This window comes from Taudactylus pleione, unplaced genomic scaffold (genome assembly GCF_031769625.1).
Source record: "Taudactylus pleione unplaced genomic scaffold, aTauple2 ptg000522l, whole genome shotgun sequence".
NCBI lineage: Eukaryota > Metazoa > Chordata > Amphibia > Anura > Myobatrachidae > Taudactylus > Taudactylus pleione.
Genome location: NW_028284924.1, coordinates 491,339 through 505,739, shown reverse-complemented (window position 1 = coordinate 505,739; position 14,401 = coordinate 491,339). Strand labels below are relative to the sequence as shown.

Genomic DNA, 14,401 nt, shown 5'->3' with positions numbered 1-14,401 from the left:
ATTGTTATTATAATAAATGTGTGTAGGTGTATTGTGTCATGCAGCAGTGGTTTGTGTTATGCAGTGTATTGTGTGTAGGTGTATTGTGTCATGCAGCAGTGGTTTGTGTTATGCAGTGTATTGTGTTATGCAGTGTATTGTGTGTAGGTGTATTGTGTCATGCAGCAGTGGTTTGTGTTATGCAGTGTATTGTGTGTAGGTGTATTGTGTTATGCAGTGTATTGTGTGTAGGTGTATTGTGCCATGCAGCAGTGATTTGTGTTATGCAGTGTATTGTGTGTAGGTGTATTGTGTCATGCAGCAGTGGTTTGTGTTATGCAGTGTATTGTGTGTAGGTGTATTGTGTCATGCAGCAGTGGTTTGTGTTATGCAGTGTATTGTGTTTATGTGTATTGTGTTATGCAGTGTATTGTGTGTAGGTGTATTGTGTTATGCAGTGTATTGTGTGTAGGTGTATTGTGTCATGCAGCAGAGATTTGTGTTATGTAGTGTAATGTGTGTAGGCGTATTGTGTCATGCAGCAGTGATTTGTGTTATGCAGTGTATTGTGTTTATGTGTATTGTGTTATGCAGTGTATTGTGTGTAGGTGTATTGTGTGTAGGTGTATTGTGTTATGCAGTGTATTGTGTGTAGGTGTATTGTGTCATGCAGCAGTGGTTTGTGTTATGCGGTGTATTGTGTGTAGGTGTATTGTGTCATGCAGCAATGGTTTGTGCTATGCAGTGTATTGTGTGTAGGTGTATTGTGTGTTTGTGTATTGTGTCATGCAGCAATGGTTTGTGTTATGCAGTGTATTGCGTGTAGGTGTATTGTGTCATGTAGCAATGGTTTGTGTTATGCAGTGTATTGTGTCATGCAGCAGAGATTTGTGTTATGCAGTGTATTGTGTGTAGGTGTATTGTGTCATGTAGCAATGGTTTGTGTTATGCAGTGTATTGTGTGTAGTTGTATTGTGTCATGCAGCAGTGGTTTGTGTTATGCAGTGTATTGTGTGTAGGTGTATTGTGTCATGCAGCAATGGTTTGTGTTATGCAGTGTATTGTGTGTAGTTGTGTTGTGTCATGCAGCAGAGATTTGTGTTATGCAGTGTATTGTGTGTAGGTGTATTGTGTCATGTAGCAATGGTTTGTGTTATGCAGTGTATTATGTGTAGGTGTATTGTGTGTAGTTGTATTGTGTCATGCAGCAGTGATTTGTGTTATGCAGTGTATTGTGTGTAGGTGTATTGTATCATGCAGCAGTGGTTTGTGTTATGCAGTGTATTGTGTGTAGGTGTATTTTGTCATGCAGCAGTAGTTTGTGTTATGCAGTGTATTGTGTGTAGGTGTATTGTGTCATGCAGCAGTGGTTTGTGTTATGCAGTGTATTGTGTCATGCAGCAGTGGTTTGTGTTATGCAGTGTATTGTGTGTAGGTGTATTGTGCCATGCAGCAGTGGTTTGTGTTATGCAGTGTATTGTTTGTAGGTGTATTTTGTCATGCAGCAGTGGTTTGTGTTATGCAGTGTATTGTGTGTAGGTGTATTGTGTCATGCAGCAGTGGTTTGTGTTATGCAGTGTATTGTGTGTAGGTGTATTGTGTCATGCAGCAGTGGTTTGTGTTATGCAGTGTATTGTGTGTAGGTGTATTGTGTCATGCAGCAGTGGTTTGTATTATGCAGTGTATTGTGTGTAGGTGTATTGTGTCATGCAGCAGTGGTTTGTGTTATGCAGTGTATTGTGTGTAGGTGTATTGTATCATGCAGCAGTGGTTTGTGTGTGCACAACGGGTGACATCTGGGACACTTTTGTGGACATTGGGTCTGATTCAGATGTGGACGCTAATGCAATCGCAGCTGCCGTGCGAAAATATGCTAATGCCGCAGCCCCCTGGAAATGTATTGAAACGCCCATCGGTGGCTTCACAGATCCAAACAAGTGCGTGCAAACACGCAGCGTTGGTCGCAGATCCTTCGATAAACGTCCATCAGAGTAACTCTATGGTCATGCAGAATGGCTGCGGGAACTTAGACACTGGCGCCATATTTGCTGCGAACGGAATTGCAGATGTAGGCAGATACACGCCCTGAAAACGGTCACGACACATTTGCATTTTTGCCACCACTCCCTGTTACCTCCCACAAATGGCCCCTGTCTGTCAGTCACCAGCACATAAATCCTCACTACAACCGTAGTCTAATTTCATCGCAAATTCAAACGCCACGCATGCGCATTGCGGCTAATACACGAGCAGTTGCCCGATAATCGCTCCACTGCGTAAATATCGGAATTGCGTCCACACCTGAATCAGGCCCATTGAGCAGAGTGAGTTAGTTCTGAGGGGTCCTGGGTCCAACTGTTTAACTTTGAGTCCCTGTGACTCTTCACCCTTATTTCTGCACCATAAAACAATACACTGAACTTTCAGCCAATAGGAAATGTGAAAACATTATAGTTGTGAGTCTGACCTCGGGATTAATCTAGTTCATGGTCAGTGGAAAGTCTGAGTGTTCTCCCCCCTGTAATTATAGGCTGAACTGTCCTTGCTCTCATCTACTATCTGACACTATTATGGTGCCGCCAGACTGTCTCAGTGCCGGATGCAGAGTCTGACGAGTACAGTATTTCCTTTTCTTGCAGGTTTTCTCTGGATCCCGCAGTTGAACTATCCCTGGTATTAGAATACTGTCCAACTGCATTGACGGGTGCTGACCTCTATGCTCTGTGTGCAGACGCAATGATGAGTGCCGTTAAAGAGAAGATCAAGCGCCTGCAGGATGGTGAGCACCCGGGATTGTACAAATGGCAAAGGGTGGAACCCCAAAGTGGGATCGGGTGCAGGATGCAGGTGCTCCATAATATGATTGGAGTGGTTTAGGAGAACTGGAGAACCCTGCTTAGTTTGATGGGTCTGCTCATTGATCGGGGTTCTCCTTGTATATATAATTGTTATAGAAACCCCTAAGAGTGCAAAAATATGTATGCAGTCTGCCCTAGAGGTCAACCACAGTAGGGAGTTCCCAAACTCCCAATTGAACGTAAAATGATAAAAAGCAATAGTGATGACTTCAAACCACAATGAAATATATGTTCTAATATATAAGCCTCAGTATCATATGAATCATTCAAAAAATGCCAAATAAAAGCATTTTATTAACATATGGTAAAATAGCAGAATGTAAGAGGCATAATAGGACAAACGTGTATATAAAAAATAGGTCAGACATAAAAAATCCAAATGGAGTGTATAAATATAAAGTGCAAGATCACAAATTAGGCACAAATCGATGAAAAGGGGGAGATCCTACCCGGTTGACCAGCATCTAAAATACAGGGTAAGTCCGGACTACCCTGTATAGGCTCCAAAGGAATTTGTTCCCAAGCGGGAAAGGTTGTCCCAAACGTGAAGTACAGCATGTACAGTCCAGCCAACGCGTTTCGAGCTTCTCCTGAGCTCTTTATCAAGGTATGGATCTGTGAATGCTTGAGGTCCTCTTTATATACCCCCACTAAATGGAGGCGGGTTGAAAACAGGAAGTTCGCGGCCGCTGACCTTTGGAGCCTATACAGGGTAGTCCGGACTTACCCTGTATTTTAGATCCTGTGGCTCCATCTTCTCAACCGGGTAGGATCTCCCCCTTTTCATCGATTTGTGCCTAATTTGTGATCTTGCACTTTATATTTATACACTCCATTTGGATTTTTTATGTCTGACCTATTTTTTATATACTTTTGTCCTATTATACCTCTTACATTCTGCTATTTTACCATATGTTAATAAAATGCTTTTATTTGTCATTTTTTTAATTATTCATGTGATACTGAGGCTTATATATTAGAACATATATTTCATTGGGGTTCTCCTTGTGTTTATTGGTTCACTGATGTCACTAAATTTTGTTGGAAGCGTCATTTGAGGTATTGCACGCGCAGTTTTAGGTATCTGGACACCGAGCCATAAACTTCTAGCTCAGAGCTTTCGGCTATTACAAAGTCGGGTGATTACCTTCTGTTTTGTTGACGTCTCATAGAATCTGACTGACGGCTCACCTGTCCCTGCAGCTCTCGCATTACAAATCGTATAGGTCAACAGATATGAAACCTGTATTTTCTATTTTAGGCAACGTCTGTACAACAGATTCGTTTGCTGCCCGGAAGAGCTGGAATTACCTGACCTAGCTCCCTGTATATTGACCTCACTCCTCTGCTGCCTGCTCATGGCATGTAGCCTCTCCTAGATCCCTGATTTACCTTGTACTTGGTAACACCTTTGTCTGATAGCAGCAGCCTCTTTATAGTTGCTCCCAGAGAAGAAGTCCGATTTGCTAATTTCCATTTAATCTATAGCAGGAGGAATGAGGGGATGATGGAACACACCTCTATCTCACTTGTTACATCTTCTTTGGGTCAATTAATGTAGACCTTGGACATAGTAGCAGTGACCATGAGTTCCAGTCCCCAAGGAATAGGAAGGAGAGCCACAGGCTGCTTGTGTTCTTAGCTGGGAACTCATGTTCATCCATAGGGTCTTCAGGGATGGCATTAGGCGCTTGTCAGCAGGATGGCATGGGTCAACTATATAAACCAATCAAGGCAGTATTTTCAGTGCCCTGGCATTGGCAGAAATCAAATAGAATATATTTTGGTGGGCAGAAGGGCCTGAGGTTGCTGATGGCAATTTCCATCCAGGGAGTGGCGAATAGGGAGGGCAACTTTCTAAATTAGGATCATGGACCCTACAGAATGGTTGCTGTAGCCAGAGGTCTCCAAGCAGCGCATCAGACAATGGGGCTTCTGTAGGAATTGGTATGAAATGCCGCCGGCCGCATCGGTTCGATTCCCGTCAGCGGCAGCCCGACAGGAGCAGAGTGCGACGCAGCGGAAGCCCGACAGCGCTGCAAATCCCGATCGTGGATAGGTAAGTATTTACTAACCTAACCTAACCCCCCTAACCCTAACCCTCCTTAGGGGTGCCTAACCCTAACTTCCCCCCCCCCAAGTGCCTAACCCTAATCCCCCCTCTAAGTGCCTAACCCTAACCACCCCCTGCCCCGCTGCCTAAACCTAAGTCCCCCGGGGGGGTGCCTAACCCTAAGTCCCCCCTCGGGGGTGCCTAACCCTCCCTCCCCCTAGCCTAACCCTCCCGGGGGGGTGCCTAACCCTAAGTCCCCCCCGGGAGCCCTAAACCTAACCCTCCCCCCCCCGCGGCTGTCCGCTCGCGGCGCCCGGCATCCCTACGATCGGGGTGCCGGGCGCCGGTCTCCCGGCGTCGGGGAAATGTGGGCGTCTACATCTAGACGCCCAGCATTTCACCCTTGCCGGGAAATGGCAGTCGGGAAGCCGGCTGCCGGTATTTAGGCAGTCGGCTTCCCGATTGCCTCCCCTTCTGTAAGTAGATCTCATTGTGATGAGACCAAGGTCTACAGTACCGTAGACACTCATGGGACCTGTACGTGGCATAGCTATGATTCTGGTCTCTAAGTTATCTGTGACTGCTCCTCCACCTTCTTCTTCTCAGAATAGGCTGCCTGGAGTCAGGTTCCTCTATTATGCAAAACATTGTGCTTTGCCTTAACCTTTTATATAGATCCCCTTAATATCATGCCATGTTAGGCCGCTGCTTCTGCAACATAAGGGTTTCTTCATTACATAAAATTTTGGGTCTGATTTAGAGATGCACGTACATCAGGACCTGGTCTACGCACGTGCAGAATGGGTCCTGTGATTACGCTCGCAGACCCCCCACGCCACAGCATGATTGACGTGCTGCGGCGTTTGTGGGGGGGGGCCGGAGCGGGTGCGTAGCTGGTCACCTTTCCCGGAAACGGTGGCATGTCTCCCCCATTTTCTGGGAGGAACAAGGTCAGGGTCGGCAGATGCATATTCCTGGCCTCTGAAGTGACCAGCACACGGTCAGGCTGTGGGAAACTTCATGCTCTCGCTGCCTGACCAAAGGAGCAAGTTGCAATGGTGCTGGAAGTTGCAATGAAGCTGGAAGTTGCAATGGAGCTGGAAGTTGCAATGGTGCTCGCAGATGCAGCAAGGACGTGTCTGACACCTCCTTCTGCATTTGCATAAAGATGGACAATATTGCACAGCTGCTAGTGTGCACCTCAGCAATTTCGTCCATCTCTGAATTAGGCCCTTTATGTGTTCCTCTTCTCTTAGCATTTCTTTAGAGGGTCCTGGATAGAGGGCTGGCTCTCAGCTCTTATAGTTCATGTTTCGGTACTATATCTTCTATTCCGGGAGCTCCCAGCCTCTGTCACAGAGGTCTACCCTTTATTCAAAGGAAGGGCACACATGCAGCCTCCGTTTTACCACCTGGTTTAGCACTGGGACATCAGAAATTCTTCTACGGGGCATTAATTTGAGCTCCTGGCATAGGATCTGCTGAAAGCCCTTTTGTTAAGGTTATTTGTTTCCATATCATTTACTCAGACTGTATTATACGAGCTATTAGTGCAATCCTCCTTTCACTACTCCATATCACCAGTTTGCTGCCGATCTACCAGTTGCGGAATGGCCTGTGTGTCTCTTCGTGTCCTGTGACTTATTTATCAGTGTTCTGAATCCCTCTTATTCCTGGTTGCTGTAGTGAATCTGAGGCTACTTTCCTTGCGATTGTGGTAGGTAGAGGTGATGCCGACTCTTCTGTAATAAGATGCACTGCCTCCCATGTTTGTTGGGCTTTGTACACCAATTGACCGAGTAAAGGTTGTATCAGTAAGCAGCAAAGTTCATTTTAATGAGACATGAGCAAAAAGTGGTGACGTTTTTTTTGGCTCATCTCAAACAGAACCTACGAGTATCCGTAAGCTGTCATTACTGATGTTCACGCGATGTCGTCTGCTTATGTCTTCTCAGGAATGGTCGAGCCCGGTGCGGAGCTGCTTCTTCGCATGGAGCATCTGATTCAGGCCGCGGAGCGTCTTCACCCGTCTGTGTCTCAGCAAGAACTAGAACGATATGAAAAGGTCCACAAGCAGTTTTCCGCGACATCCACTAATATGTAACAGCCGCACTGCACAACGCCCGGATGATGAGTGGGTTATAGTGCAGTGATATTGCACAGGAAATCCGATACTGTCAGATTATAAGACTGACTGTAATCATTCCCCCTTCCATAGCTATACTGCTGAAATCGTGTACAATGTCCTGAGCCTTTCCTGCCTAACCTAATGTTCATTTCTGTATATATTCCTGTAATAAACATCTGTATAAATAGTGAGAAGTGATGTAATCAGTAGGATTAGGAATCACTTGTTTGTATATTATACCTGATATGACTTGGACAGATTAGTAGAATGACTTACTGTATATAGGTCACATCTATAACATGCACAGTGAGGGGAAAATACCCACCAGCGCTGAGCCCAACAGCCAGCGAATGACAGGTCCATAATACTAGACTCTATATAAGTTACAGTACAGGACAGGGCTTCATTTAAATGATACGCTGCAATAGGATGTGAGGATGATGGCGCTTTATCGTGTATATCACAGATGATTAAATGCTGTCTGACAACCCATCTTCTCTATATGCCACCTATACTGGTACGCTGTAGTCCTGCCTACCCTACCCACAATGATAAATTCAACCCCCAGTCATATTACAAGAACTGGCACACCATACCCATACCGATCAACCCTATGCACGGCTGTACTGCGTGCACTGGCACACCATACGGGATCGGTATGATTTACCGCCAGCCAAAACCTAGCCCCCCCTTTCCCGCTGCCTAAACCTAAGTCTCCTGGGGGGTGCCTAACCCTAACCCCCACCCTTCTCCTAGCCTAACCCTAAGTCTCCCCGCCCCCCAGAGGGGAGCCTCTAACCTAGCCCCCCACGGCTATCTGCGCCCGGCTTGCCTTCGATCAGGATGGCGGGCTCCCGGCGTAGGTAATATGACAGGCGTCGGGATTTTGACACCTGTCATTAGAACCTTGCCGGGATTATACAGTCGGGATGCCGACGGTCGGGATTTAGACTGCATACCCACCATACCAAACCCGCATTGATCCCAGCTGTGCTACACGCACCGGCACACCCTACCCCCCCACCTACACTACCTACATTGATAAACCCTACAACCAGCTGTACTACACACAATGGCACACCCTATCCCACCTACTCTACCCATACTGATAAACCTTACCCTAGGCTGTACTTCACACACTGGCTTATCCTAACACTCCTTACCTATCATACCCACGCTGATCAACCCTACCCTCAGCTGTACTACATGCAGTGGCACACCCTACCCTAGCTGATCCTCTGCTGATTCACCCCAGTTGACTATGACAGTACAGTTTGCTGTAGTATGTTGATCACTGAACGGTGCCGATCTCGTGCTGCAAAAGTTTTTTGCTTTTTTTTCAATAATAACAATAGGAATAAATGGGTTGGTACAACATCCCGGAGGTCAGAAACCCGCAGTCACAATGCTGGCTCCAGAATCCCAATGGTCAAAATCCTGATGCATGTTGGCAAGTATTCTAACCGTTCCCTCCTGCAGCCTAACCCTAACCCACCCCTTCCGCAGCCTAACCCTAACCGTCCCCTTCCGCAGCCTAATCCTGACCGTCCCCTTCCACAGCCTAAACCTAACTGTCCCCTCCCACAGCCTAACCCTAACCGTCCCCTCCCGCAGCCTAACCGTCCCCTCCCGCAGCCTAACCCTAACTGTCCCCTCCCGCAGCCTAACCCTAACCATCCCCTCCCGCAGCCTAACCCTAACGTCCCCTCCCGCAGCCTAACCGTCCCCTACCGCAGCCTAACCGTCCCCTCCCGCAGCCTAACCCTAACCGTCCCCTTTGGCAACCTAACCATCCTCTCCTGTAGCCTAACCCTCCCCTTAGTGCCTAACCCCAATACCGTAGGGATTCTGTCCGTCTGGATTCCGGCAGGGTGGGAGCCAAGAAGGTAATGAAATAAATATAATGTGAGAGGTACAACTAGTTATTTCTATAATTATATTTCGACAAATCCAAACTTAATTTTTTGCAGTGAGAATCAGGTCCTGTATTTCCTCCAAATGTTTTCTCTATCCCCACCGTCCTCCGTGCTTTGTGCCATAGAAAGAAGGAATTTGGGGAGATTGGAACTTTGTGTCTCAAAACTTCTGTCTGATTCCAGTTGGAGAGAGGCGCAGTCGGGTGTAGAACACTATAATCTCCCCCTCAAGTGAGAAAAGCAATAAAAGAATTATAATATAGGTATACAGCCTTGTGTTTATTTGTAATATTCCAACAGAAGAACAATTCTCCCATAGCAATCTCTAGTTCTAATCCTAACAAAACCCATATGCCATCCTCCCTCTGCCCCAACCTAGATAATGGTGATCAGAACAGGTGGACTATGTGACCTGTGTGCAAGGCCTCATTACAGCCACACCTGGAGCCTAACTGAGAGAATACTATCTGCTGAGCACTTCATAAGTTACCAACTATGGGGAAAACAAATTGCAATCATTTCTGCCGATCATCGTTGCCTTGTCCCCAACCAGTCTGCCAGAATGTATTATAATTATTATCCTTTATTTATGTGGCGCCACAAGTGTTCCGCAGCGCCTTACATAGTACATAGAACTAATAAGTGAACAAGAAACAAGTAACTTACAGTGCAAGACAAGGACACAATTTATACAAAATGTAAACCATCTCACAAACACACAGGAATGCTGCCCCTCCACCTTCATTTACACTCCCCTGAGACGGGTCCGGGTGCTGTCTCATGCTGCAGCCAAATCAAACTCCACAAACTGCTGGATGCGACAAACCCACACACGCAAGCGAAGGAGACGCTGTGGCTCTTTGCAGATCGCTCTATCATCTTTTCATTTCTGATTAAGTTTAATATGGTTTTAACTTAAAATGTGGTCACCATTTATTCTTTTTATTTTTTCTCCACCTGGAAGTTATACTTCCGCTACTTGCACACCATGCCAGATGTAACCTACGGAGTGCGCCCCAGATGGCTGCCTCGGATGGTTCATTCTTGGGCAGAATTAACAAACACGTGGATCTATTCATTCAGAGCATTTCATATTTCACATGTTTCATCACCCGTAAATCTCATGCCCGAACTGCATTACTATTTTCTGTATTTACTATTCCCTGTTTTGTAAAATGTACTTCCACCCTACTGTATGATATACTGGTGTGCTATACCTCCACTGTATTATATACTGGTGTGCTATATACCTCCACTGTATGCTATACTGGTGTGTTATACCTCCACTGTATGCTATACTGGTGTGCTATACCTCCACTGTATGCTATACTGGCGTGCTATACCTCCACTGTATGATATACTGGTGTGCTATACCTCCACTGTATGATATACTGGTGTGCTATACCTCCACTGTATGATATACCGGTGTGCTATACCTCCACTGTATGATATGCTGGTGTGCTATACCTCCACTGTATGCTATACCGGTGTGCTATACCTCCACTGTATGCTATACCGGTGTGCTATAACTCCACTGTATGCTATACCGGTGTGCTATACCTCCACTGTATGCTATACCGGTGTGTTGTACCTCCACTGTATGCTATACCGGTGTGCTGTACCTCCACTGTATGCTATACCGGTGTGCTGTACCTCCACTGTATGCTATACCGGTGTGTTATACCTCCACTGTATGCTATACCGGTGTGTTATACCTCCACTGTATGCTATACTGGTGTGCTGTACTACTGGTATGCTGTACCTCCTCTGTATGCTATACCGGTGTGCTGTACCTCCACTGTATGCTATACCGGTGTGCTATACCTCCACTGTATGCTATACCGGTGTGCTATACCTCCACTGTATGCTATACCGGTGTGCTATACCTCCACTGTATGCTATACCGGTGTGCTGTACCTCCACTGTATGCTATACTGGTGTGCTGTACCTCCACTGTATGCTATACTGGTGTGCTGTACCTCCTCTGTATGCTATACTGGTGTGTGCTATACTGGTGTGCTGTACCGCCACTGTATGCTATACTGGTGTGCTGTACCGCCACTGTATGCTATACTGGTGTGCTGTACCGCCACTGTATGCTATACTGGTGTGCTGTACCGCCATGGTATGCTATACTGGTGTGCTGTACCGCCACTGTATGCTATACTGGTGTGCTGTACCGCCACTGTATGCTATACTGGTGTGCTGTACCGCCACTGTATGCTGTACTGGTGTGCTATACCTCCACTGTATGCTATACTGGTGTGTGCTATACCTCCACTGTATGCTATACTGGTGTGTGCTATACTGGTGTGCTGTACCTCCACTGTATGCTATACTGGTGTGCTGTACCTCCACTGTATGCTATACTGGTGTGCTGTACCTCCTCTGTATGCTATACTGGTGTGCTGTACCTCCACTGTATGCTATACTGGTGTGCTGTACCTCCTCTGTATGCTATACTGGTGTGTGCTATACTGGTGTGCTGTACCTCCACTGTATGCTATACCGGTGTGCTATACCTCCACTGTATGCTATACCGGTGTGCTGTACCTCCACTGTATGCTATACTGGTGTGCTGTACGTCCACTGTATGCTATACTGGTGTGCTGTACCTCCTCTGTATGCTATACTGGTGTGTGCTATACTGGTGTGCTGTACCGCCACTGTATGCTATACTGGTGTGCTGTACCGCCACTGTATGCTATACTGGTGTGCTGTACCGCCACTGTATGCTATACTGGTGTGCTGTACCGCCACTGTATGCTATACTGGTGTGCTGTACCGCCACTGTATGCTATACTGGTGTGCTGTACCGCCACTGTATGCTATACCGGTGTGCTATACCTCCACTGTATGCTATACTGGTGTGTGCTATACTGGTGTGCTGTACCTCCACTGTATGCTATACTGGTGTGCTGTACCGCCACTGTATGATGTACTGGTGTGCTGTACCTCCACTGTATGCTGTACTGGTGTGGTATACCTCCACTGTATGCTGTACTGGTGTGCTATACCTCCACTGTATGCTGTACTGGTGTGCTATACCTCCACTGTATGATGTACTGGTGTGCTATACCTCCACTGTATGCTATACGGTGTGCTATACCTCCACTGTATGATATACTGGTGTGCTATACCTCCACTGTATGCTGTACTGGTGTGCTATACCTCCACTGTATGCTGTACTGGTGTGCTATACCTCCACTGTATGCTGTACTGGTGTGCTATACCTCCACTGTATGCTGTACTGGTGTGCTATACCTCCACTGTATGCTGTACTGGTGTGCTGTACCTCCACTGTATGCTATACTGGTGTGCTGTACCTCCACTGTATGCTATACTGGTGTGCTGTACCTCCTCTGTATGCTATACTGGTGTGCTGTACCTCCACTGTATGCTGTACTGGTGTGCTGTACCTCCACTGTATGCTGTACTGGTGTGCTGTACCTCCACTGTATGCTATACTGGTGTGCTGTACCTCCACTGTATGCTATACTGGTGTGCTGTACCTCCACTGTATGCTATACTGGTGTGCTGTACCTCCACTGTATGCTGTACTGGTGTGCTGTACCGCCACTGTTTGCTGTACTGGTGTGCTGTACCTCCACTGTATGCTATACTGGTGTGCTGTACCTCCACTGTATGCTATACTGGTGTGCTGTACCTCCACTGTATGCTATACTGGTGTGCTGTACCTCTGTATGCTATACTGGTGTGCTGTACCGCCACTGTATGCTATACTGGTGTGCTGTACCTCCACTGTATGCTATACTGGTGTGCTGTACCTCCACTGTATGCTATACTGGTGTGCTGTACCTCCACTGTATGCTATACTGGTGTGCTGTACCTCCACTGTATGCTATACTGGTGTGCTGTACCTCCTCTGTATGCTATACTGGTGTGCTGTACCTCCACTGTATGCTGTACTGGTGTGCTGTACCTCCACTGTATGCTGTACTGGTGTGCTGTACCTCCTCTGTATCCTATACTGGTGTGCTGTACCTCCTCTGTATGCTATACTGGTGTGCTGTACCTCCACTGTATGCTATACTGGTGTGCTGTACCTCCACTGTATGCTATACTGGTGTGCTGTACCTCCACTGTATGCTATACTGGTGTGCTGTACCTCCACTATATGCTATACTGGTGTGCTGTACCTCCACTGTATGCTATACTGGTGTGCTGTACCTCCACTGTATGCTATACTGGTGTGCTGTACCTCCACTGTATGCTATACTGGTGTGCTATACCTCCACTGTATGCTGTACTGGTGTGCTATACCTCCACTGTATGATGTACTGGTGTGCTATACCTCCACTTTCTACTTCAGGGTCCATAGGGGGTCCACAGGGTTGACCTTGGGGTATAGCTGGATCTGGATCCACGGGCACCACGCAGTTAAAGCTTTGCTGCTCCCAGGATGCACTTGGGTCCGTCCTCCTCTATACCCCGCCCCGGCCACAGGCACCTCAGTTTTAGTTGGTGCCCGGCCGGAGTCGGGTCACCCTGTCGCAGTGGGGCTGCAGGAGCAGCCCCTAAGCTTTATTTTAAAAGAGAAATTTTTTATTTTTTTCTTCTTTTTTTACACTTTTAGAGCGGCAGCATCAGACTGTCCTTTAGGACGTCCACGCTGCCGCTCCTTCTCCCCGCTGGCGCCGCGACGCCAGTACAGCTCTGGGGATCGCGGCGGGACCCCAGAGCCTGTACTAGCCGGGCTCTGGGGACTCCCTTGACTGCTGCCGGACGCGACGGGGATCAGGTAAGCCGCGGGTCGCCGCGTGCGGCGGCCCGCGGATACTTCAATGCAGTCAGGAGCCTCCGGTCTCTGGGGACAGACCGGAGGCGCTAGCGGCGGCGGCGGGCTCCCCCTCAATTGAGGAATACCCCGCGTGTCCGCTAGACCACCAGGGTATCAGGCTGGTAGCGGGACCGGCAACCCGGGGGTTAATTGCTAGCCAGGGGAGGCAGCCTTCCCTGTCTAGCGGCTCCTCCCCTCAGCTCAGCGCGCCTTTCAACTAGGGGTCTGGCGTCGCTGAGCTGCTCTTATCTCTCGGCCACTCCTCCTCTGAGGTCTCCGGCGGCCATCTTTACTGGCACATCGCAGACTCCCAGGCGGTATCAAGTGGACCGGTCCCCCTGTGTACCTCTCCCCTGCTGAAGGACAGTGTACACAGCGCTATAGCCCTCCCAGACACTGAATCTGGGCGGTTGATTGTAGCGGAAGGTGCAGTGAGTATAACTTTTCTGCATTGTATGTGACTATTGCTAGTGCTGCCTGTCTGTGACTTATTCTCCTTGCTGTCAGCTTATAACTATCCCTTTCCTTCTCCTACGGCCCGGCAGGTGTGTGGGGGAAGGGCGTTTTTCTGAGACCCTCACATATATAAAACACGTATTTGTGGGGTCAGTCACATACTGTTGGGTGCTACACAGTACCATATCTGGGCTGTTGTTTCGCATACTG

At 47.6% G+C, this 14,401-nt stretch overlaps 1 protein-coding gene across 1 annotated transcript in view; it reads left to right on the top strand.

Moving 5' to 3' along the window:
* Nucleotides 1-7,206, top strand: part of PEX6 (peroxisomal biogenesis factor 6) — an 80,071-nt gene extending 72,865 nt beyond the window's left edge. Inside the window, exons 16-17 of the mRNA XM_088450695.1 lie at nt 2,619-2,758; nt 6,846-7,206. Coding sequence (XP_088306821.1) covers nt 2,619-2,758; nt 6,846-6,994 — 289 coding nt within the window. The 3' untranslated portion in view covers nt 6,995-7,206. The remainder of the gene's footprint in view (nt 1-2,618; nt 2,759-6,845) is intronic.
* Nucleotides 7,207-14,401: the final 7,195 nt, after the last annotated feature.